The sequence below is a fragment of the Temnothorax nylanderi genome, unplaced genomic scaffold, assembly GCF_030848795.1.
Source record: "Temnothorax nylanderi isolate EJ_2023f unplaced genomic scaffold, tnyl_v1.0 TNYL_tig0356_pilon, whole genome shotgun sequence".
Taxonomy (NCBI): Eukaryota; Metazoa; Arthropoda; class Insecta; order Hymenoptera; family Formicidae; genus Temnothorax; species Temnothorax nylanderi.
Window position 1 is genome coordinate 143,518 of NW_027249418.1, and position 26,395 is coordinate 169,912.

Below are 26,395 nucleotides of genomic sequence, written 5' to 3' on the forward strand. Positions count from 1 at the left end.
CGATGGATTTTTCTCTCCGATTAAATGACAATATCCATGTACAGCAAAAACCGTGTATTTTCTCCATGACGCGTAGGTGTGAAAGCGATGTAGAAAATTCAAGCCGTAAATTCGACCGCGATATCGGTTAAGTATTACTAAAACTATTAAGCAAGATAATGCGAACAAGAGTTGGGAAAATCGTTACGTGGATTTTGATTCATGGCCCGGATGTGGGTTGCACATGTACGCGGCGCATTCGAGAATAGGATTTTGCGCGCCGATCAAATTGCACGAGAAAATTATAACAGTTCGTGGCGGTACAATACTTCGACACAAACTCGCGAAAGTTTGAACAGATTAATCATAACTATTCCCAGTTGCATCACATATCGAGAACAAACAATTAATCGATATCGTTGAGTATGTTAATATCGATATAATTAATAGAATAGAATACGGTAGCCAGAGCGTGGAGATTATAAATTGTCTACGGCGAATCGACGTCTAAATTGTGGAGTATTATCACAAGTACGAAATCACCGCGCATTTTCTCCACTGCACATAAATAATCGCAAATGTTTCCTGTTTCTTCGCGTGTGCCTACGCGTATGACATAATCAATCAACCAGGTGGCCCGAACGTGTATTTTCCTTATCGGAATTACTATGGATTAATCTAACGTAATATCAATCAAAAGTGTTCGCTATATATGTGGTATAATTGTGACAGTACGGGGCTTTAATGAAAAGTCTCGCATCTGTGCAGTTTAATCAATGTTGTGCTATTTGTCTATTCTTCTTTTACCGTTTCTAATTTGTCGACACCGCACCGGTGATATCCATCATGTATTCTGAAATATTTGTTCGCATCTAAAGTGCTTACTTCGCGCGCGCGTAAAGATCAAACACACGAGAGAATAAAACACACAAGTTAGCAATAGAATTTCAATTCCGCAAATACAGTAGGAGGCTTGCACAGGCGGATACCAATTATCACGGGGCTCTGTTAATTGGTTGTTACGTATGTTTACTTTCGGGAAAGTCTCTTCTCTCTAGATACTGATACGTTTCCTGCACGTCGCGATAACTTTCTTTGTTGCATCTCCGTGTTAAATAGTTAGATCTTCAATAATATAATATTTGATTTAATTTATTTATTTAATAATTTATTTAATTATAGCAATTAATGCTTTTAGAAAGAGACCGATATCATAAAAATCCAATATTTAAAAGAAGGAAATATTCTATAATACTAGAACTACCAGAGATTACTCTATATTTATTTCTATTATCGAAGAAATCTTACAAAAAAGAGAAAAAGAGAAAACAAATTAATAAAAATAATCATCTATGTAATTTCAATAAAAGTCAAATAAAATTTCAGAAATTAAGATGTTTTAAAAATGAGCAACAAATTATTTAAAAATGTCAAACGGGTCATTCTGACCCGTTGACATTTTGATAGTTCTAGTGTTAAATATTTAATAACAGCAATGATTTACACGCGATCTACATGGGTAGTCTGAAAAGTTTTGAGCCTAACATCGACTTAAAAGGAGACTATGTTGAAAAATTTGACCGAATTTGACCGAAAAAATAATGTTTGAGGCTCAAAACTTTTCAGACTACCCATATTTGTATAATCATTCAATGGATCTGTTTTCTATTGCTGAACTGGCTGCACTAGTTTAGAGGTTTAGAGTTTATCTTCTTTACTCCACATTGGAAAAGGAAAAAGATAAACTCTAAACCTCTAAACTAGTGCAGCCAGTCCAGCAATATAGAAAACAAACCCAATATCGAATCCAATCGCTCGAGTTTATCGTACAAAAACGTTCGCGATTTCAACAAGAAACCAGCAGCAAATATATCGTATCGCATGTCTCGCGCGTTCACGGGCACGGATATACCGTTCTGCGCCGATGAGATAAACGTATTGGGAGATCGAATCGGGAGCAACGTGGCAATAACGTAATGCGCGCGAGAGCGAGGGAACCGTGTCCGGGTTCGTGCGCAGACCCCTGTTTCTGTCCCGGCTTCTCTCACACGGAACACCATTCACGAACCTCCACGAAGTTGATGAAGGGTTCTACATTCCGTGATTGTAAGAATGTCTGAACTCGCGCTCACTTCGGCTCACCGTTAATCGCAGGTGTCGTAAACCTCGATTTTTGGCTTTCGTACGGACATGCGGATCTATTAGCGATCCCACCGATTTGATTCCCAGGCAAGTACGTCCAAATACGGACACGCGCGAGTACATTCCGGAATTAATTACCTTACCTTACGGTATAGGTGTCCGACGCTTTTAATCTTAGTATAGTTTACTACGAAGACATATTCGATTGTGCCGGCACCATCGTGTCGGCATGCTAATCAGGAAGTCGAGCCGGGATTCTTTCACGATATATGACATAATAACAACTCATGCCCAACACGTAACCTAGTATTAAAGCCTGTTTAGAGTGAATGATGTGATTCCAGTGACATTGTACAAAGACGTCTTGTATGCAATGCTACGCATTCATTAAATAACAAGCCTGCTACACATTGTTACAAGAATCTTTTAATAAGCACTTCAAATGCAACAGGCTGAATATCATAGTAATTATTCACATAAATAGGTTCGAAGCCCTTTATATTCTATAGTTTATTTCAGATTAAAGGTCACTGAGTTTTTTTTCTTTATTCCTCGGCAATCGTTCGCGCCAGGCTAGGTGACCGATCATCGAAGGCGGCGGGCGTCTAAATGTCGCGGAGATTTCACACTTTACGAATGATTCAAGCGGCGTTAGCTTGAAACCCGCCCATGATCGTTTCGTCATCTACTGTCTTCGGCACGAACCATAGGGGAAAGTTCGGCATCGTATAATGGCGGTACCGGTGGCGTGAATTCTTGCGCAGCATACAGTCACGCGTCGCGTTACATGCATCATCATGACATATACCGTCTGCTCCGCCGGCAAAAATGTAATTAGGGACAGCAATTAGCGTGTACGGCAAGTTTAGCAAGTGCGCGGACAAGTTAACGGAGACGCATGATTACGGTCAGCAATGTTAACTAGATCGCGTTTCTCCGTCTTAACAAGACACTTTGTAGTTGACACATAGCCATTGGCTATGTTTACCAAGTCAATCATTCGTACGAAACTACAACTATACAATTGTTAACGTTTCCGCGATTATGAGAATAGTCTACCTATGCGACCGACGTTCTCGCAGACAGCAGAATATTCATTCCGATCATCGACGATTAAATATTCATCCGCATCGTTGTCGCACGCACTTTGTCATGCACGCAACTCCATCGAATGAGCAAATAGAATTTACATAATCTGCATAAGCCATAGAGTTCACCGTCGAATTTATCGAGGAATCAAGCTGGCAGACGTGGACAAATATCAGGGTGTAGGATTAAGTCGAGGTAGAACGTTTGTCGGTCAAGTTAGGACATAAAAGGCATTTTTAAGCTTTCTATCGTTAACCGACACTTCGTATTCACTCTCGAGCGAACCTTTTTGCTGAGCCCATCCCGGAAAATCCTCGCGCAAACGTATCTCACAAGTGGCCCGGCCCCGCAGTCACGCATTCATCGTCATGAGAGATACGCGTACGTGCATTGAGCGTCGTAGCATCCAACGATCGACCCGCCTGGACTCTTGAACAAGTCGAGAAGAGGCACGGAGGAGGTGGTGCGCAGCAGGGACAGGTAGACGGGCGCGCAATTAATTTCTCGAAGCGAAGGTTCGCATATCGACGCAGAGTGGGCGAAACGACGAAACACGCTACGCGAGAAGAGAAACGACATGAGGCGGAACGAAGACGGCGAAGCGGGTAGCGCGACGTATGTAACGTAGAGGAGGAAGAGCGAGGTAAAACCAATCCCTTTTGACCTTGCTCGCGATCGAAAAAGATCGATATATCATTGAACGTACAGTGTTTTTAGCGCGTACATGCGGGGCCACGTACGCACGCACATTTCTCCCGGCAGCGGTGCGCGACATGGATCAGGAAGCTGTCGAAAAAGTGACCTTGCCTCATCGAAAGCACCTGATAGATTCGTGAGACAAAACCGAGCCGGAAGCAGAAAAAATTTCAGAGGCGTGTGTCCATTTTTGTTAACAAAATTTTAAAATTCAAATAAAAATGTCGTGTCACACAGTGAACTACATAAGAAATAGAATACATTTTTTTTAAACATTTCCAACGTTTTATAGATAATCGAAAAGAAAGGAAGAAAAAAAGAAATATATCAATCAGAGACACTGATTCAAGGTACGATTACTAATAATGTATTTTGAAAATTAACTGCATAGTTTAAGTTATCACGATGTGTTAGGAATGATCAACGCTTTCAGTCAGAGCTATAAATATGGTAATACATAATTGCGGAATACGATGGCGTTGATTACGCCGCGACTCGGGTGGAATAAAAGGCATCGGAGAAGTCCGGTCTATAAAGTACTTTTCGCCGAGGAAAAAATCTCGCGCGATAAAGGGTTAAGAGGAATTCTCCGGCATGCAATCAATCGTGATAGACACGAGCGCGAGTCGTTAAATCGCGCGATGAGGTAGCGTAGGTGCGTCGCGCGCGCGGTAACTCGCAGTCACATTTAAATTTCAATCGCGGCGCAATCGCCATTAATGGAAACCGTACAAATTGCACGTGAGGATGTACTCGTTTTTTCCCGACGACGAGCATAACCAACGACGATCTCTCAGGACTTGTCGGCGACGATGCCGGCGATTAATGTCCGCTTGCGAAACACGGCTAATAACTTTAATCGACTCGCACGCAAAGACTTTGTCCTCTGGTATATACTTAAGAAAATGGGTAGCAGACAACTGTAGAAATGACTAATTGTATGGCGAGCATAATCGTAAGTGTACAGTGTAAATATCCCTGCTTTGCTGCACTTCCTTTCATATACCTACATATAATCTTCAGGCCAATTAAAGTCAATTTTTTCCTCTTGACACAAATATATAATATATAAGATCGAAAATTAATTGACGATGTATAAAGGTCGGACGTGATCTAATAAATTACCGATATTGTCGATGACGGAGGCACGCGCCGATGTTTAAACAGCAACTTTTGCGAGATGTCCGTGATGCCAACTCACGAGAGATCGGGCTATAAAAGCCACGTAACTTTTCGCCTTGGGGCGACCAAGCGACCGGAGGTCGGCCGAGAAGGGACGGTGCACTTGACTCCCCGACGATCGAGATCGTTCCGTGAGATCACGACCTCGTAGATTTCTCCCGCGGACCGCGAACTGAACGACGAGACGTGAGGAAAGGAGTCGGGGTAGGAAGGAAGCGGTCCGAGAAGGAAGCCTCGTGCGTCAAGTCCTTGCCTGAAATAGAGCGCCTACGTATGCGCGCGCGAGACTCCTGAGCGGAATATTTAATTTGCGCGGAAAGCCGAATGTAGTGATTAGGTCTAATTTGTGAGATATGCATTAACGCGCGCCTTGTCCTCGCGAACCTCGCGAGCGAACGCGTGAGTCAGTCGGTCCGATCGAGGTTGAGACACGTCAGGGAGCTTCCCAGAATCGATCGGAGTATGGTATTTTTACGCTGGATCAACTGAATGCCGATGATGCTACCTTTGGTCAGCGGAATTCAAGGTTACGAGACGATTGATACTGGTAATCCGGATAAAGCATTGCGTAAGGACCGCCGTTTCGTCGCGGTTACGCTGACTTTCGTCAGGTGACGATGATTCGGAAGTCACGTACCGCTGTCAGATGTAAGCCCACATCGTGTAATTTCTATTTATGGCCTTATACTCAACCGATTGAGTACCGCCGACCGAGATCTTTCGGAAAATTTGGTATTTCGCGAGATGAATCTCGTCATCTTTATCGTGATGCAGATTTTGTAAGTTAATTCTGTCATAATGAGAACTTAATCGCGATGCGATTGCTGCAAAACTGGCTATATGGGTGTACGAGCCTCCCACGCGATCGTCGAGTATCTGTTACAACATTTCTGTAATACTCGGTCAACGGTAGTCACGGTCGGTGTTTTTCATTTTATCCGGTATGATCGGACAAAAGAAAACGCGCGATTCACACGCCTCGGCGCGCCTTTGACGTTGCATAAAATGGAGCGCGCGATTGTTCCCGACGGCACAGATGTAACACGATAGTGTGGAGGTGCCGTCGCGTCAGGTGCACTTTCTTCAAATGTGCCGTATTCATGAATAATAGAGAGAACTAAATCTCGTCGAGTACTTGTAGCTTACTTCTCTCATCGCATCGTTACTTACGCGAATTTGTATTGAGAATGGAGCTTGGAGAAGGAATGGAATGTTTCTCTTCTCTCTTTTTATAGCGTTTTTCACTGGCAGAACTGGTGCGCACTCAGTGCACATTAAAGCCGTTGTACACTGATTTAATCTCTAATATTTAAAGTAAAATGCAAATATTTCGACTGATAAAATACCCAGTACATATTTTGCCAAATAGTGCAATAAAGAATATTGACGATTTCATGATTTAACCCGTTTATATTAAACATACACTTTACGTTGGTTTGTGTACGACGGCTTTAATGTGCACTGAATGCGCACCAGCTCTGCCAGTGAAAAACGCTATTTTAGTTATATCAATATCGCTGTCATGCGATATTCTCGTAGAAAATTACGCGTTCGTGCGTGGCGACGGTCCGACGACGAGCAATATGCGAGTCAATGAAAGACGAGGTCCAGATTACGCGGACCAGCATAAAAATTAGGTAAATCGAGGAACATGCGATAAGTCGGAACTCCCTTCCGGTCATTGGTCTTACTTACGACCGACAAACACACCCGAAGGACGGTGTGAATTACGAAGTACAAGATACAAGAATAAAAAGAGCAGATATTTCGTTGCACGTTAAAATACGAGACAGATATTTAATGACAGCAAGAGTTAACGTTTAATTTAATGATAATGTAAGGCCATTTAATATTTCACCAACGAAATTTTTCATCAACAATCTCATATCTGCTCTAAAAGCGATTGTATCGACATTAATTAAAATTTCCTTATTACATTTATTAATAAAATCTCGATTGAATTAATGAAACGAGCGATCATTGAGCATTTATATTATCATAATTCGTGAAAAGTTACTTGTCGTCGTCATTCATAATTTGAACCAATCTGCACAGTAGATAAAACAAGTGTCTTACATTGCCAAAGAATGATATGTGGCAAACGTATGCCAACCTATCCACAATATTAAAACCATTGTCGGAAGTCGAGATAAAAATGAGGATACGCCCCTTTCCCCGCGTCTGTATTCGAGAATAAAATTCGCGTGTCGAGGCGTGCCGCGGTTACATACGGAATCCGCGAGATAAGAGCGAGCCCACACTTCCTAGACCTCGTTACGCGGTCGTTAAGAGATAACGCGCCTCGGTGTCTGCCCTCACCGCATTTCCTGCATCCGCGAGACAGGGAAAAACGAAATCGATCGCGATCCGGTCCGGCATACGTCAACCGGACTTAGGGCACGGTGGTGGACCCTTCCTTCGACCGCTCGTTCGTCCTTGCGCCTAGAACCACCCACGGATAGTGTCCCCTGGCATGGACAAGGCGCGACGCATGGGCCCTGCCGCCGGACCACATACGTGCGTCTGGGAAGGAAGAAAAAAAAAGATCGATCCTCTCGGCCGTGGTGGAACTGCCCGTGTGCAGGACCGACGACGACAACGACGTGCCGCGCGGTGCAAGCAAGCGAGCGAGCGAGCACGAGCGCGCTCGCACGTCCACGAGAGTGGGAGATACCGAAGGTATAAAACCGATCTGGTAGACTGGTGCCAGCCAGTCCAAAGGCCAGATACGGCGGCGGCTCTAGTCGCACGCGTGCGAGAGAGACGATCACGATACTCGGCGTGCGGTACTCCTCTTAACGGACGCGAAACGCGCGCGTCACACACATACATACACATACATATATGTAACAGTGACCAGCGCACTACCGGTCATCCCTCGGTGGTGATTCCGTGCAAGATTTTCGCGAAGGGATCGAAAGCGAGTTTACGCGCTTGTGCACATCCGAAGGGAAATTTAAGTTGACGAGACGACGAGGCATTGTCCTGCTCCGAAGGGAGAGAAAGGACGGCGAGCTCCGATTTCGGTTCTGTCTTCGAAAACACGTTCCCTGAGATACACGCGCTTCGTAGCGATCTCTTCCTCCCCAAGTATCGAGGAGAAGACGAAGATCTCAAATTATAGACGTCGATACGTCACGCACGGAGCACTCGCGCGAGAAATCGATTCGTTATTCGAGGGTGACCGATAGTGGGTTTCTTGTGGAATCCGTGGATTAGTATAAGGGAGATCACCAGCCGCGACACGACGAGGAGTGGTGATCTGGTTGAGGACGCGCGTTTTTGACGAGTTGAACGACTCCCGGATAATACTGATGAGGATCCAGGAAGCATCATCGACTTTCGACAACGATCTAGAAGAGAGTATCCTATCAGGGTGGCTTCGCGAGGGATCGACGCCTCGTAGCATGTCGGCTATTCGTATCAACGTGGAGGAGGCTTCCAACAGCGGCGAGGATATCGTTAGAGACGTAAGTGTGTTGCGCGACAGCTGCTACTCGATAATCCAGTCCTCGATGTAGTAACGTCTTACCTCGTCGGTAATCCTCAGCGTGGCGGAGGGGGAATGTGGAATAGAAGTCGCAGCATCGCGGAAATCACACACATGTCCCCCCGCCGCTTTTTATCGGCTCGCCGGCTTTCTATTTCACCGTTCCTTCCGCCACTCAGGTGGCTGCTGCTCATCCACGTTTCGATCTCCACATCGGAGATCAACGTGCCTCGCGAGACCCCGGAGGCACTTTCACGGTTGCGCGACGAACGGTTGTCTCTTGGTTCGGCGGGAAAACGCGTCGCGGAACAAAGGGAACCGCGAGCGTAATCACGAATCGCGTCGCGATCCAGTGAAACGATCGGAGCGAACTGATGTGAGCTAATAGGTCGTGCGCATTTACAACCAAATAGCTCTTGCACGGCTCTAAAAGAGCGAGAATATATCTACGCTATTAATTATACCTGTGTTTATCGATGACTCCTTTCCATCGTAAAATGGTCAATGAGACGTGCAGCTAATCTCGATTCTATTCATCGGCAACAAACTTCCGTCTAGTAGAGATTCGAGAAGTGTCGTACGCGCGTACATGTCAGCATTAGATCTATTTTAGTCACGGACTTCGCTAGATGATTTATGACGGCAAGCCGTTGACGCTCGAAAGATATCTGTTACTCAGAACTACGGTCATGTACACGAACTATACGGTGTGAGGAACAAGTTCAACGCACGAGCGCGTATGGCGAGTGGCGAGCCTTAACGGGCGACGCGGTCTTAATAATCGAGGCATTCCGGTAAAAGGCGTCGAATGCATTAGGTTCACGGGCAACGTGTACAAGCTACAACACTGTAATACCGCTCACCGCGAATACTTAATAAGCTTGATAGCCGTTCAAGTTTTATGTAACGCGAAAACGGAGTTCTATAACCTCGCTACCAGTTGGGAAACGAAGGGCAGTATTGTTCCCAGATAATATGCGTGTCGAGAGTAATTGTGGAAAGTATTCTGCGTTAGATAAAAAAAAATCTTCCCGAGCGCTCGCGAGCTACGTTAATATATTCTATGTTAACTGTGTAGTAATTGTTATCCCTGAGAATTCCTGCGCACCCTGAGATAGAAAACGTGAACTTTACCTAGCGTTTAAAAGAAGATGTAGCTCAACAATAGCGCGCGTCACGCATAATTACACAATTTCTCCGATACGGAAGTATCGCTCGACGTCTCTCTCGTTTAAGAAAAGAAAATCTACTCGCGAAAGATGATAAGAATCTATCATTAAAAGATCACAGTTTTCAGGATACCCTATGTATGTTTGATTATTCCGGTTTTTGCAGAGCCGTTCAAGTGTACGGCGGTATCATTTTCCTTCGACTTCGTTTTATGTTCGACAGACCGCGGTGCGCGGTGCTCCGTAACTGGAAAACGATCCGACTCGCTCCTTCGTTTACGTTTGCGACCGACGCCAGGCTTTGCCTTAGTATTAATAGCGACGGCTAATTAGAATAACGTCGCGTGCATAATGACGCGACTTTTACCGAAGTCCGCGCAACAGCCGCGAAAACACACGAGTCATTGATTTATTCATGGTAAAAGATTCAGTTTCACTTATATCCTACCGATACTTTAAACTTTCACGCTCGGAGCAATCGGCAGGATATATATCAGCCTCATCGCGTATGCGTATCATAAAAATTCAAAACGACATACGTTTCCTAGAAAATTCTAATTCCGGTTTGATAATGAATAAAATTCTCCTAATTATCGCCTTCTTCCGCAAAACGCCGCGCGCCGGATATTTTCCTTGTCGATCTAATTCTGAGTTTCGTTCGCAATTTACGAGCGTCCGTACATTAGTCTTCGTAACGATTCGACGTTAAGATCAAAGAAATAAAGCGCGGATGCGAGTACTGTCGCAAGAGAACAATCTACGTATTTAAACTTGCCGCGGGTTGAACAAGAGATTTCAACAAGGCGGTGAGCAGACACCTGCGAGTCATTAATCATCTTACGAGTAAGTTCCATAATTCTCGTAATTTTAATGTTTACGACTTCACTCGCGTGATTACGCGTACGGGTGAGGCGCACGTGAGACGTAAGCACCGTAAAACGCTTATCGCGACGAACCTCGCTTTTGTCCGACGTAAATTCCTGGGGGGATTTTAATTTACGACCGAAGAAAATTTTAATGACTAACGAAAACTTTACAGCGTATTCCGAGCCCTACGCTTTTAAAGATATTCATCTAGATTTTATTACAAGAATTTTTCGAGTGATGCTTTATGCGCGAAGAAATAAGAATTTTGACGTTCCAATAATACACCCAATTGTCATAAATTTTAATTCCCCCGACACTTTGTCCGATATTTTTTTTTTAAATCTCAATTTATGCCTCGCTTGACCATCCCGTCCCACGTTTTAACTTTTGCTGCAGAACGAAAAGTAACTGCAGAGTGATTTATTACTTCGTCCGTTTTCTGCATCGTACAGTGCATGTATAATTTGCGCAAGCACCGAGCTAAATATTTTTAAATGGCAAGACCGATGAGTAAACAAAACGCCTAAAATGACAGCTAAATAATGATTGAATGTTAACGCCTACGCCTATTTTGCGATTGTATCTCGCAATAATGTCGATCGAAAAAAGATAAAGGACGATTGCCAAATGGATTCGAAGGTCGCGATATCAATCATTTACATGACAGCGCAATGACTCCCTAGGAATGAAAAATTCGGTCACACGAGAATCTGATCTCTTTCTAGGATGTGCTATAAATATATTATTTATAATAAACGAGTAGAAAATGTTAACTGTTTGCTTGATTTTATTATACGTGTCTCAGACCGTCAAGAGGTACGGACGGAAGGAATGCATGCGTAAAACGAGTGTCGTTTGCCGACCGACTAGTCATGCAAGGTATAATCTCGCTCTTTTTTGCCTCGTGGCACGCCTCGAAAGCGCAAAAGTGGCTGCGAAGTGCTCAAAGGCGAACGTTAACTTTGGTACTTAACGTCATTGTGAGAGGAAAAAGAAAGGCTCACGACGAAAAATACCTTACACGTCATTCGCGTCTATATAGAACGAACGAACGAACGAATGAACGAAAATACAATATTCGTTACGGTGCACAAGTGAATTCACGGTACAAATTAGCCATGTGTACGAAATTAGCAACGTATTAACCTATCACCTTGTTTAGCATGCAAACTGCAGCGGCGTGTCGGAAATGATCGCTTCCTTGGCGTTTACGTGTTGAAAACAACCTTCAAGCGCGAACGTCAAACCGGCAAGAATTACGAATAATTTTACTGAATGATAAAGTTTCAGCTGTCGTATGGAAGTTATTCATTAAAGGATTGCCATAATTAAATCATTATCGTCATTATCGAGCTCATTAACGAGTGATCAGTTCGCTAACCTCAAGCGACGAGGTTAGCGAACTCAGTGAGAAATCTGTCGACGATAATATAAAAAATATCGCGTTAAATGTTCATATAGTAAAAGTCCTCAATTTTATAAACGATAAAAAAATAAAATTATAAATGTGTTTAGACATTTAAAAAATCAGATACAGTGTTAAATATATTCTTTTAAATAAGACTATTATATTATATCTACTTTTAATGTAAAAACTCGATGTTTCTTGTAGAAAAAATTGGATATTTGAATTTTAAAGCATATATATATGAAATAATTTCGCTTGTTAGTCATACTTTTAAAAGTTCATGAATCCCTTTAGAAAATTCTCGTGAATTACAGATTCTCTTAGCTTTATGCGACACGTGATCGATACGATGATCCGAGGATTTCACTTTCCACACGTTCATATTTAGCGCACGATGATTCGCCTCGCGGTCGAACCCATCAACAGAATTATTTGACTGATTGCAATATGTCGATTAGGGAAGTTCCATGACATTAACATCCGACTGCGAGGATAAAAGAGAAACTATTCACTATTTGAGTTCTCCGTTTGAGACGCGATTTTATTATTAACGCGAATCTTCCCTTCTGCCGTCGATCGGATTATCCGCGCACAATGAAGTATAATTGCGCGACGCGTTAGCTCCGCGTGACAGGGGAAAAAATCGCTACACGGCAGGTTACAAATTGGATTTATGTAAGACCTGGTTGCAATTCATTTTGGACGCGAGTTCGCTTGAGAACAGGATCTTTCGGTAGGATAAATAATTTTTTATCCGTACGCGGCAAGACACAAATTAACACCTAAGCGACTCACTTCATATTTCTCTTTTTAATTGTCACAGAAAACGCGGAAAGACCCAGAGATTTCGTCATTTGGAGAATCAAAACATTTGGAGAATTGATTTAGAGAATTTAAAGAAAGATCTCATCAAACTAAAAAATAAATTGGATCGAATCAGTATTATTAACGATATCTTTTCAAGCAAAAATATTAATAAAAAATAATTTTTCTACTAATGTTGATCACTGCAAACAATATAATCACAGCAGGAAAGTTTAAATAAAACAGAAATCGATTAATAATACTTTCTTGTTTGTGAGATGCAGCATGCAACTTAAACTTTAATTTTAATAATATAATAATGCAATACTGCTTTGTTTATTTAATCAAATTTACGTGTGACGATAGTTGGCTTTTGTGAATTAAATTAACGATTTCAATTAACTGTTTTCGCCATTTGTGTAATAAAAATACTAACATGTGGCAGCTTTGATGGATAACATACATAAAAAAAATCACTTTTCAAAGTAAAAGCCCTCGACCTGATCACTTCAATCTGCTTTATCTGTAACTGTGTGCGTCTACCATTTGTATATTACTTATGTAATGACTTACATAATACAAACTACTTTGTGTATCACAAGGCTTTAAAAGCTTTTATTTATAACATATACAGTCCGTCCAAGTTGCATACCGGCTGTCACTCGACACGATTTCGGGAACCGATTTCGATAGCCACAGTGGAGCATGTCAAGGCGGTACATATTCAATGAAAAGAACCGAAAACGATGACGAAGTGATGTTATCACGTCGAACCGCTAAACGTTACATCGCGTTTACAGCACAATTATATAACACCGTCTGTGGAGTGTCGAATTCTTTGAGGAAACATTTCGTTAGGTTGCGTGATCGGGAAGATGTGTACCGAACTTTCTTCCGACCTTTGAGTCACATCTTCGGAATATTCCGATATTTACACGTCGGAAATCTTAATGGAAAAAAGCGAGACTGTCAAGAGAGGAACGTTCGATTACGTTAAAGCACAGTGCACATTTTGCAACCCAAAGTTTGCTTCGGAATTAGCGTCTTCGTCCGCGCGAGCTGTGAGGTCTCATCGATTTTTAATTCTCGCGAACGCGTAGATCGTGTAAAATCACAAGTTTCGACATCAAACGGTCTTCTCCCAAAGCTTTCCAAAACGTCCTTTGTTTCGATAAACAACTGACTGCACATTCTAATTTACGAGCGGCCTTCACGAGACCAAGTGTAATACGTTACGTGTTACCTGTGTAGGGACTATGATGGATTACGACACGACCGATCGACTTCGAGAGCGATTGATGACCGAATTCGGCAATATCTGAGCTATTAGACTCGTATCGGGATTCGGGACAGAAATGAGGGACAAGAAAAGAACACAACATGAAGCCGTCTTCAAACGTCCTTTGGCACGCGAATCGGACATAATCTTTACGATTTATGGGGCGCCATTCTGTCGGGCATTTTTTATTTACATTGTAAATGCAAATCAATTTAGAATCCATGACCTAGGGGAGATCCAAGCCGACACGATTAAGCCGTACACAAATTCCGAGTCCGTCGGAATATGCCAGTGACATTTCGTGGCGTGACGGTTACGATTAATAAAATCCGCGTATTTTGTTCACCGATATTGTCCTTCACCGACCGCCGCGCCGTTCGTTTTAATAAGCAGTCTCGCCGCGCGTAGCACGGAAGACTATATTAAACCGATATATACGGTCTTACGACATTCTCCACCAACCGTGACCGTTAAATCTTACGTGTGGGAAAGAAGAAAGCGGCCGTAACGACGTCGAATTTATAGATGGCAATTCTTGGCGTTGATATATACCTCGTTAGAATCGCTTAATCACTGGAATTTCTAGCAATAATAGCAAATATCGAGTTCAGGACACGCAATTTCCCAATCAGCACCCAAATGGTTATACGGCAACGTACTCTATCTTATCGAATTTACCGCTGATTACCCAGTCAAACGACGAAATTTCTCGATTGCCCTTGGGCAGGGAAAGAAAGTGATCGAAAGCAGAGGAAGGTAGGCGGGCGTTGAGTATCACTCGCCCAGGTACACATACATCTTGTGTCATCTGTCGAATCCTCGTGGTTAGACTACGGAAAAAAGAAAGTTGTTGAGATTTGTAAACGTCATATAAGAAAGTATTTGCATTACGTTACTCAGCTCAACTACGTGAGGAAAGAAGCGGCGGTCGTAAAAACGATTAGCTCTCTTCCTGCTCGCTCATTCGCGAGCATCAAGGACGGACGGGTATCGAAAAGTTGCAAAATCCGCGAAATTATCGGAGGACACCCGTAAAAGGTGTCGAGGATGTTGTGAATTATGGGCATCGGAAACTTACGGTGCAAAATTAACTTCTATCGCGTGCTAAGCCCCTACTTACGGCTTGACAAATCGCCACGGGCCATGCCGAAGGTCTAGATGGAGATTAACGAAGATAAACGGCCGGTTGTATGTCAGCACGGGTAGAAAAAAAATGTGCGATAGATATTTAGTCTACGCTAAATGCCGATAGCTGGGGTTAATTAAATTATAAGTATATCTACGAGAAGAAATATATAACACAATACTACTCGAAGCATCTCTAGAGGATAAATCAGGAATATAAATTACGGATTCTTGTGGTTAGTTAATGAAGATTATTACATATACTATTCGATATAATTGCAAATAGGAAATATTTTTTTTTACTATGTACAATATATTTATACAGATATATTAAATTGTTTACTTGGTCGCGCACGCACATCACATGTATCATTGTAGATAATCTGTCGAGATACACGCGCAGGCTTTATTTACGATCCAATTAATTCGTTACGCATACCGCTGTGCGTAACGTTAGAAAATGACACAACTTGCTTTGTTGTCGGATCGTTACAGGAAGTCGTGTAATCCTTACGTCGTCTTCGCGTCTTCGTCACAGCGATAAAATTACTATGATTGGACATTCGCTACGAGAAAATGAATTATGGCAGGAGGAACAGAACGGTGAAAACTCTCGAGGCCCATATGCCGTATGGTTTGCGTGTGTTCAACGCGCAAATACGCACTGTCCGTTTCAGGAAATGGTTTTCTTCCTACTCTTTGAACGCTTGTCGAATGTGAACTTAGAGCACGTGTTTGCGTGTAACGGCGACTTTCATCTTCCCATAACAATCGCTTATGTTAAACATTTAACTACGTCTCGAGCCTTTCGAGAGAATCAACCGCGTGTTTTCTCAAGTTATACTGTCTTTCATATCGTATGCTAACGCACACACAGAATTTCTATAACCATTTAAGGATATAATTACAAAACCGTTCGATTTTCCATTTTAAATCAATCTACGACTTCAAAAATCATATTCTGTATTAATAAACCATCCAACCGGAAACAAGATTTTGACAAATGTATAGTCGTGTAAAGTCCGGCAGTCTAAACTGCTATGTAAGCACCAGAAGGTGAAGCATTAATAAATAAAGTATTAATAAACCATCGCGCGTCAGTTTTAATCAGCGCATAGGTAGATACTCATAATAACGAATAATTACCCAATAAGGACTCGGCACATAGTTCTCATTTAGAATCATCTCTCAATCTTTCCTCATACATTGACGTGTCGTGACGACCTTTTTTTCTTGCAAATCGATTTGGTATTTACTAATTGGCAATCAGGTTGACCTCGGGGTCGACCATCCGAGATACGAGATACGTAGAAAAAGGAAGGCGGTAAGGACAGATAGGCAAAATCGATTTACATCACATTTCTCGCGTTTCTTCGGTGATACGCGTCCTCGAAAATAAGATCGGTCTTAATGCCAGCATTTCATATAAACGATAATAGGAATAATTAATAAATTATCTCTCAATGTACGTGAAAGAAAAAAGATTATGATACTGGCGCATTATGTTTCTAATTAAACCTGTCACGCTGTCAAGTTAACGAAGGTATGAAAAGTAATATGTTGTACGTATCAGTTATCAGTTAGGTACTCTGCGAAGTCCGCGATGAAAGCGCGCGAGAACTAGAGTATTACGGAATCAAGAAAACATTTCACGCACAATTATATAATCAAATTTTGCAACGGAGTGTGTAATCCCATCTGATAATGCGCGACGACCGTCGACAAAAATAAGGCTTTGTTCTCGGCACGAAAACTCAAGTTTATCGCTTACCGTTCTCATTTCACGCGTGTATCTCCGTGTCTCGTTGCATTTAAGCACAAGTTTTCTCGCTAGTGACGGAAGATGAAAGCGATTCTTTTCCTCGAGGGAAATTCTCACCTCAATAATCATCTCGCGTTCTCAGCGTGTTTCTTAGGCGTGAAACGCAACGATCGATGCGCGACGCACGCGAAATAGTTACATCGGAGCAAAAGCTCGTAATCGTAAGCCCGTTTCATAATTATCTACGTAATGCGTTCAGGTGCCTTTATTAGTTCACAAACATGTTACAAAGCGGACTCGAATGTCCAAGGACTCGAGAATGATAATCCCACCGGCGATAGTATCGTCGAATGATAGTCTCTCAATTGATGCATCTCGAATTACAGAATGCCGCAAGAAATTGGCAAGTTTGTTTTCTTTAGCAACGATCGTAAATCCTCATCGGGATTCTCGAAGTGATGTGGTGTTGCAAAATATATGATAAATTACGCAAGAGATGCTGAAGAGCACTTCTCATGTATACCTTGAAAAGCTACAGGCACCACATGACGCTACTTTAAATATCTGTTGAGTTTCTTGGACTATAAAATTATTAAATTATGCCTAACTGATTTTCTATAGGTTAGGTTATTTACGTGGCACTGTTCCAAGTAAAATGTTTATTAACTTTTAATGTGAGGAGAAAATGCATTTTCAATACGTTCTCTAATAACATTTGGATAGTTCTTTATGAGATAAACAAAAATTAAGGCCAAACGGATTTAACTGCACAACAAGCAGACTAATGAAATTTTGATCATTAGCTGATGGAGTTCTAATGAAGATATAGGAGCTCAAGAGATAAATGGTGTGCTAGATTCGTGATAAAACGTAATGTCTTACTCGCTATTAAACATATCCTTGAATAATGCTTGAGGAAGAAAGGTAGCCTGCAAAGTACGGAACTGACCATGCCGATAACTTTTCACTCGCACTTGACGAGGTATACGTGCAATATGTAATGAAATATGCTAATTCACGGAGTTACAGTCTTAACTTCTTGTCTACAGTGGAAAAAATCTTTAATTCTTAATTCTAACAATAAGAGTCAATTTATTCCACCGCGTACAACACACGTTGTGCTAAATATACTTTGACATATTATCACGAAAAATGATATTATTATATCTCATGTGGTCTGGAATATTTCCTTAGAGCCTTATCGCTCTAGACATATACGTTGCATATTTTATTAAAATTCTAATTATTTATTCAAAGAATCGCTTCTTTCTAACTATTGTTTATTTCTACCAACGTAGATTAACTTTAATCTCGATTTAACTTACTGTTTATCTTCTTCTAATTTTCAGAACTAAGAAAAGATAAAAAGTATCATAAGTTAAACCGAGATTAAAGTTAATCTACGTTGGTGGAAATAAACATATATCGATCAAACTGTTGATCCCTTTAGTCCCGAAATAATTCAATCTTTGATACTAGATTGTGTGTTTATATACATAAGCCTACGTGAATCACTCTTAGCACATGTTAAGGTGTTATATGAATATTCAAATATTGTAGAAGGAAAAAATATTACTGACAGCAGAGGACACCAGAAGATCAATGCAATACTACTCGGATATGAGAAATGTTGAACATTTTTATACGGGTGAAGTTTTTATTGCAAGGTGATGTTACATGTCGTCATGGAAAGAAATGAGTCTGAATTTGCTATATCTCAATCCCGTTTTAAACAAGTTTTGTCATCAATCCTCCGTGATATATTTTTTCCCCTCGAAGACATTTCGTAATTTATTTCTCGCTTCGCACGTATTGGAAAGTGTGGCTAATTTTACGATGCGGTGGCTCGCGAGTGTATAGTGAAACGCGCATATAAATGAAAAAAAATATATACGTGTCGACGTATAATTAATGCTAGGAAAAAGTTGCGGCTGTGAAGTGCGTTTCGGCGTTTCGGCGTGGTGGCTAAGTTGTCGCTTCCGCGAGTCTGCCAATCGGTTCGATAGATCGGAATCGATCGACGCGCAAGTGTAAAGTAATCCGTTTCAAGATGCACAAGGTTACACGGCGATGTTTGTGTTATCTCGCTACCTTGTAACATATATCTTTTTACGCTCATTAGCGTTCACGCATCCGGCGAGGTGACGCTCATTCGCTCTACTTAGGAAGCGAAATGGACTATCGGGGGCCACCGATAACGAGGAAATATACCCTTAGGTGCAGAATGACGTAGATCCGCATCTTCAATATCGGAAGTTTCGCCCGTGGAAGTTTCGTGCAACGTGCCGTCGATTAATAAGTCAATCTACATGCCCTATGGCGATATTGAATTCCAACTTGTGCGCTGTCGCGGCTTCTTCTTACAAGCCCTTACATAATAGGAAGGAAAACGGCAACGCGATATAATCGCGAAGGAAACTCGTGGGCCGCTTGGGGTTTTGCTTACATTAACGAGATGTCAAAAGGAACGGCGTGCACACAACGGTAAAATGTCAATGGATTATTCATAGATGCACGAACTGCGGACAGAAAAAAGTGTAATGTAACGTTCATTACGGACACTACCGTTCCGCTGTGACAGGATGTAATGGTTAAGGATCTTCGTTAATGGCAAGTACACCGAGCGCCGTTTTTTAATGAGGACGTTTACATTAGAGGTGGACAATAACGATGATTACGACGGTGCCATATGCGGCATTGACGTTATAACCATCTTTATTAGCTATTTAATACTGCGCAAGCAGTTTTATGGCATTTGACATTTGTCCTCTGATCACGCATTCCCGTTTTAACACACAGATGCCCGATGAAGAACGGGAAGATTCTTTTTTCTACAGCGAATAGCCTTGCTCCAAATAGTGCAAATAACGCTCCACTGATAATTATTCACTTTTGCCGCATTAATAGACAAAAGCTCACCTCGAAGATCGTATTTATTACATTCCCAGAAGGTTGGAACGACAAGTTTGCACGATGACAGCATAATTATCCGAGGAAATGGCGGAAATGAGGAGCAGCGCCGCCTTAAAAGATTGGCGACGCAATTAATGCAGACATCGCGAGCTGAGCGTGCATTTTCATAATGTCCGACATATGCACCGTATCAAACTTAATGTCGTACCTTAATCACACGGACACCAAGGACATTCCGAGCAAAATTTCTCTGCGCGCGCGGTATTACTCTTTTCGACTACCAATGAGATGGGACACGTTACTGTTGTTCTTTTCGAACGTTACGCAAATTCAGTTAATATTATCTTGATGTCTCTGAGAAAGTGTTAGCACCTTATTTTCGGAATTTCGACACTGACCCTTTTCTAAAAAATTCCAATTACGTTACCAATTACATTTGGAAACGTAAAAATAAGGACTTAAAGTGTAAATTTTATATTTTCCTTATATAAAATTTAAATCTAACATTTTTTTTAAATTAGAATTAATTTACATTCTAATACTTTTCGGTATAATTTTTGGAGCACTATTCCGAATTCTCTAGAAAATATCAGATTTCAGAAAAAATTCACTTATGGAGATTTAGAACTTTAAAAAATAAAAAATTCAGATTTTTAAAGATACCAAAGTTTTTTTGTTCAAATTTTTACAGAAAATTACTCATGCAATGCTTGGTCAACCATTAAAACTGAAAAAAATCATCAAATTTATTTTTATGATTTCAACCTAATAATCGCAAAAAATCTTGAAACGTATCGAGATTCTCTCCGTGTATATGTATATTACACATTATAAATGCAAATGTAAATGTGAATGGATGCGAATGTAGATGTAAATGTAGACGTAAGCGTGAACGCTAACTTCGTAGAGATGTCTATCTCATTGGACTTTATCATAAACATAACATTATTCTTATATTCAAAAGTAGAAAAAAGCTCATCAGATTTAATTTTTTTATATGGATAATTTTTTATGTCAAATGTACATACAACTCTCAAAATTCTCTGAGAAAACTGTTGACATGTCTTACTTTATTTCAATATAACACATGTGTATTAATATGTCAAAGCAGGCAGTTCTTTTTTCGAAAAAGATTGCATTTGACACCTAGGGACAAACTTCACATACGGAGTTCAAAATCCGTTTCAGAGTATCATGTTACATGGGTATGGCACAGGTGCGGCGCTTCGAGGCTGACCGGTATATTGAGTTCCACAAAAATTCCTAACGACGCCTCACCGTAAATGTCATTCTCCCTATCTCTTTTTCATCTTCTTATTCTGTCATTTGCATCCCTCCTATCTTTCGCTCTCGCACGATGGGGGATTTTTGAGATATCGACTCGCGAAGTATTATATCTGTCACTGTCATGACTTTGGCTTCGACAATTTCATCATAAAATCGCGCTTTGTTCGACACTTTTGCAAATATTCTTTTTACACGCTGGACATTTATAATTTTACACAGATATTTATATTACTCAATTTTGTATCTAGCTTTATTACGATGACATCTATTCCACCGACATTTTTATTTGCTAAATTTCTTTGTATAAAATCTTATTTCTCTGCAAGGGCGTGTTAAATATAGGTAACAGACGAGTTTACTATTCCAATTATAATGATGATGGGCATTATTACAGAGTAATGATGTGCATTTGACGCGGGTGCAATAAATCAATCACATATCGGATCGTAATTTGCCTCTTGTTATCGTACTCCTAATTTGGCACGATCGTTTATATAGCGAGCAATGACTTGAGATAAATTGGAATAATCTGTGTATAATTAAAGTCAATATCATTAAGCTGCGCGATGCAAATTCAATAGGCGAGCACGTAAAAGAAAAAAAAACGCTACAGATCATTAAGAAGATTTAATATCTTTCCCTGTGGCCTTTGAACTGCGTTCTTAATGTACCATTTCTAAAGACAAGGTAAGCATTTTTTCACGTGAATAATAATCGACGCTGTAAATAAATATACAAGTCTTACATTGATTTCTCTCCGCTGTGTATGACTTAGCGCCTTACTGGCCCCAAGCGCGGTTCAATTAAGTCTTCTTTATTCGCTCGAGAATGTACATTACGCAGAACCGCAAGTACGAAACACGGTGTTTCATTAGAGTTACCGTACCGGTCGGGACGAAGCGCGCGAGTGCGCGTCTGAAAAACCGACGTCGGAGACGAAAAAGAACGCGCAAACTCGTTCAGTGCAAAACTCTTGCAGCGAGCGCAGTCCTTGGGCGGCGCCCGGTCGCGAAGGTAGGCCACACCGATGCGAAATGCACTTGATTTACGTGCGAAAATAGCCAATTAACTGGCGTAATCGGCACGCGTCCCGTCGCGTCGCGTCCTCTCGACGCGAAGTCGCGGAAATATCCAACATCCAACTGCGCGTACGATCTATCGAGGTATAATGGGTGCAGCGTGCGAAAGTCCAGGCGCATTAACACGTAAAAAGGAAGCGAGAGAGGAACGACGATGACGGTGACGACGAATTTCTTCGCATCTCTCTGCGCGAAGGACGAGAACGGTGCAAAAACAACGGCGGCAGACTTGACGCGCGAAGCGACGGCGCGGCGGCGCGCGGAATTCGAGAGCGCAACGAGCGTTATGCAACGATCAAACCGGAATGTCGAGGTGCTCCACGCCCCCGGGAGACGCCGAAAATTCTCGTCAATCTTCCTCTCGCAGGAAGGAAGAGTGGGAGCAGAAGATGTGCTTTCGCGATGCCCACCGCTCTGCTTTGATGTCGCGCGCTTTAAACGCCTGCTCGATAAAAAAATTTGGAACGACAGATTTTTGAATGAGGCCCCCGCTCACAGTGAAATCATGCATTGTCTGACGATAAAGATATAGATGCGCGGAGGCGGCATACTCATCGCTTAATTAATCAATTAATAGTAAGCACGTATCGCATATCTCGGCCGAGATTGTACAACTGCACGAAATGTGAAACTTGGAATCGACTAACACTAGCTTTAGTACCAAAGAAATTATAGAGATTTTAACATTGACATTCGAACGCGACAGTTTCCCAGTTCGGTCTGCTGATGCAACAGTAAAAATGATATGATCATTCGCACGTGTGAAAACATCAAATCGGATAAGTACGATCCGGATAATAAACTGAGAAGGCAGGTATTTGCACAGAAAATGTAAAATTAAAATTGGTAACGTGCATGTAGCTAGTCAATCCCGATTTGGTGCTAGAAATTACGTCACGTCGGCTTTTCTTTCGCGCCAAGATATATACACAGGTATAAACAGATTTAATCGTGCAATAAAACAATCTCCATGGCTTGTTAAATTTTATCGTTGTCTAAAAGCCCCCGTTTAAATGCGCGTTTAATGCGTTCACCGATGCGGTGCCTCGCGTAACTATATGTAGAGTAATGTTTTCTGGCGACAGATAAACGGCACGCGGTCGCAGGTGGAGGACATGCGGGCGAGAGAGTAGAACAGCAATCGGCATGGCATTATCGCTTATGCAATCGAAGCTTCACGTCGATTTACGTTGGTTTCAGATCGAGACGACGGCGGCGGTGGCAACAACAACAGCGGTAGCTGCCGCCAACCCGCTTTCCTGGCACATCCCAAGGCCGTCCTTGGTCGGGCGCAGCGAGAGGGACAGCGAAAATGGTAGCTGGGCTCATCACTTGCATCCGAACTCCCCCTCGAGAGGGTCGACGTCGTCTCAAGGATCCACCGCCAGTACACACGTAAATTTCGCTTCTTTAAACACGACTACTCGTGCAGGAATATCGAAAAATTGGCCTGATTTTAAATTAAATTAAAATTAAAACTCGCTTTTCGTTTAACTTAAAAGCCCTGGGATTAAAATTTCGATGTAAATCCGATGAAAAGCTACTTTATTTCGTCAAGTCCCTCGTCCGATGGACGCCAATGATAAAATTCTGCGAATAATTTTAAATTACGCACAGAAGTCGCACGATAAATTTGCCAGTCGGTCTTGATATCAAAATGATAAGTCCAGCTTTCTACTTTACGTGCTTGAAGAAGTTTTGCGGCGATTGCATCGTCGCACACTTCCAGCCGCCGAGAACACTTCAACGCTCACGAACACATTGAAACATAGATGCAAAAATGTTCATAAACAGACAGGCATAAACACCTTGAGATGGTGTAAACAAAGATCGGTTAAGGTCTCAACTTGTCTTATTTTCGCGGAATATCAAGTTCAATTTCTTTTCGCGACGCGACGCGATCCACATTGCAGACAGTAATATCTGACGTCCGTGTGGTCACGCTGGGAACAAGCGATCGGCAAATAATAAGCGTGGGAAGACTCTTCTCGAAAGTTCGAGCCGAGTTTTCTCGGATTTTATAATCAAATTTTCCGGTGATTATATGGTTTGCAGAGCGCCGCGTCGGGAACGTTGCTACTCACGGCCGCGAATCTGGCGAATCTCGCCGCTATACATCCGCCCACGGTGACGGCGCCGAAGCAGATAGACACCGCCTCGGTGGCCAGCAGCACCCACTTCACGGTCGTGAACGGTCTCGGCAGACCGGCCACCGTCTACAGGAAGTCTTGGTGCGCGCGAAATCAGCTCACCGTTCTCGTGTGCACCATGAGTTTTCTGTTCATGGTCGGTCTGCTCGCCGGGATCCTTTACATGGAAAGTGAGTATCTGCCGCAGCGGCAGCGGCTATTGCCACATCCATTGCATTTCAACACCGCGTGCGATCTCCGCGGATTCACCATCCACGAACTTCCTCGCTGATGTTTACCTCTGATTGCAGTGAGGGCTCGCGACAAGTACAACTAGGCCGAGGGTGAGAGCGGGAGGAGGAGGAGGAAACGGCACGTGACCATGAACGATGATCATCGTGATAGAAACGGGCAACGAAGAAAATGACTACTGCGGAGAGAACGGAGCTGGGAAAAACGTTTCCATGAAGACGAGAGAGAGAAAGAGAAAACGCAAGATCCAGTCACGATATTAATTTGACTTACTCATATTTATACGTATATGTACATCTGCGTTGTAAGCCTGTTCAGACCGCTTTCGGTCCGCAGACGTTCCCGGCGGTTAGAGTTTTAAGTATATATGTATACATACTGTATTGCACCGCGACAAACGTGTGGTACGTGAAAATCAGTAATTACATTTGTGTAATGAGCAACGTACTGTTAAGGGGTTGACGAGATCCTCGCGATGGGATACTCTTGCGTATTTATGCTGGAATTTAACGAAATTCGTCGGATCGTCCCGCAAGATACGATCCGACGAATAACATAATATATTTTATGTTAATTAACTTCTTACCGCGTAGCGCGTGTCATGTAGAGCACAAGCAAACTTTCTCTAAAATTTCTTCACTGTTTTACGTGTGTGACTTATGACACCTCTCTGCACGCCGCATATTTCTTCGCATAGAAAGATACATGTGGTAAGGGGTTACGGACGATAGTGACACACGATAGTGATCCGCGATTGCTCCAAATAAAAAGCATAACTTTTCGCGTAGCGAATAAAAACGGAAAAACTTCTCCTATTTAGTTCTCAATCGATTTATCGTTTGTAAATCGCGTGTCGACATTATCGAGAGCCGATGTAGAGAAGAGGTATACGATAAAATATCACTCGAGTGTCACTAATCCTAGTCGTCCAACGCAAATCTCGAATCTAATAGTATTTTGAATAACGAGTACCGACGGACAGTTCGAAGCAATCGACGAGATGGGACCAAGATAGCGAATATCTATTTAGGGCCTGTAATTTAATTTTTACTAACAAGCTGCCTTAATCATATCTGGATTTCCGTCGGATTGTTATTCCGGGAGCAAATGTAAACGGAAAAGCAATGAAGGGCGGTCGGGTCGATCGCTTTTCGCGTCTGTGATATTACTTGCGTATTAATCGTCGATTCAACAAGAAACTGTCAAATATACTAAACGTCGTTTTATTTCCACCTGCCTTTTGCAGCATATTGATATAATATTCACATAACAGCTGGAGAATGATATGATATCCTGAGGTAAGCATCCTAATCTATTAGATTTCTTATTTATTTGCCACAACTTCGATATTTGTTTATTTTGATATATATTTTTAATACACTGAGAAAAAAATATTTAGATCCATTTTATTTAGATTGCTGCCAATAGGATATTTACTTAATATAATACACATATTTATTTAGAATTAAATATTTTTATTTAAATTAAGTAAAAATATCTAATTCTAAATAAATTTGTGTATTATATTAAGTAAATAAGTTATTAGCAGCAATCTAAATAAATATTTTCTTTCATGTAAATATTTTTTTCTCAGTGTATAAATATTCAATATTTTCAATTAAAAACTCAACTACTGAATAAATTAAAATAAAACTAAATGTTGTATGCTTAGGCATAAAGAATAATAGAAAATTAATATTAACAAATATTTCTTTCAATCTCTATTTTCTTTAAAATTTTCTT

At 41.7% G+C, this 26,395-nt stretch overlaps 2 protein-coding genes across 2 annotated transcripts in view; one reads left to right on the forward strand and one right to left on the reverse strand.

The window, feature by feature from the left end:
• Nudc (nuclear distribution C, dynein complex regulator) overlaps window positions 1–26,395 on the reverse strand; it is a 79,209-nt gene that overhangs the window by 50,732 nt on the left and 2,082 nt on the right. The gene's annotated exons all lie outside the window — the stretch shown is intronic.
• On the forward strand, window positions 7,791–25,868 carry LOC139781711 (uncharacterized). The gene is made up of 4 exons (XM_071720595.1): window positions 7,791–8,558; window positions 23,472–23,666; window positions 24,327–24,591; window positions 24,712–25,868. Exons 1-4 carry the CDS (start codon window positions 8,403–8,405, stop codon window positions 24,735–24,737), a joined length of 642 nt encoding a protein of 213 aa, XP_071576696.1. The 5' UTR covers window positions 7,791–8,402; the 3' UTR covers window positions 24,738–25,868.

Excerpts from the sequence above, each read along its gene's own strand:
- LOC139781711 (XM_071720595.1), top strand. The coding sequence starts at position 8,403 with ATGAGGATCCAGGAAGCATCATCGACTTTCGACAACGATCTAGAAGAG. Across the intron at positions 23,667-24,326 it reads GATCCACCGCCAGTACACAC|AGCGCCGCGTCGGGAACGTT; the intron begins GTAAATTTCGCT and ends TATGGTTTGCAG. Across the intron at positions 24,592-24,711 it reads CGGGATCCTTTACATGGAAA|TGAGGGCTCGCGACAAGTAC; the intron begins GTGAGTATCTGC and ends CTCTGATTGCAG.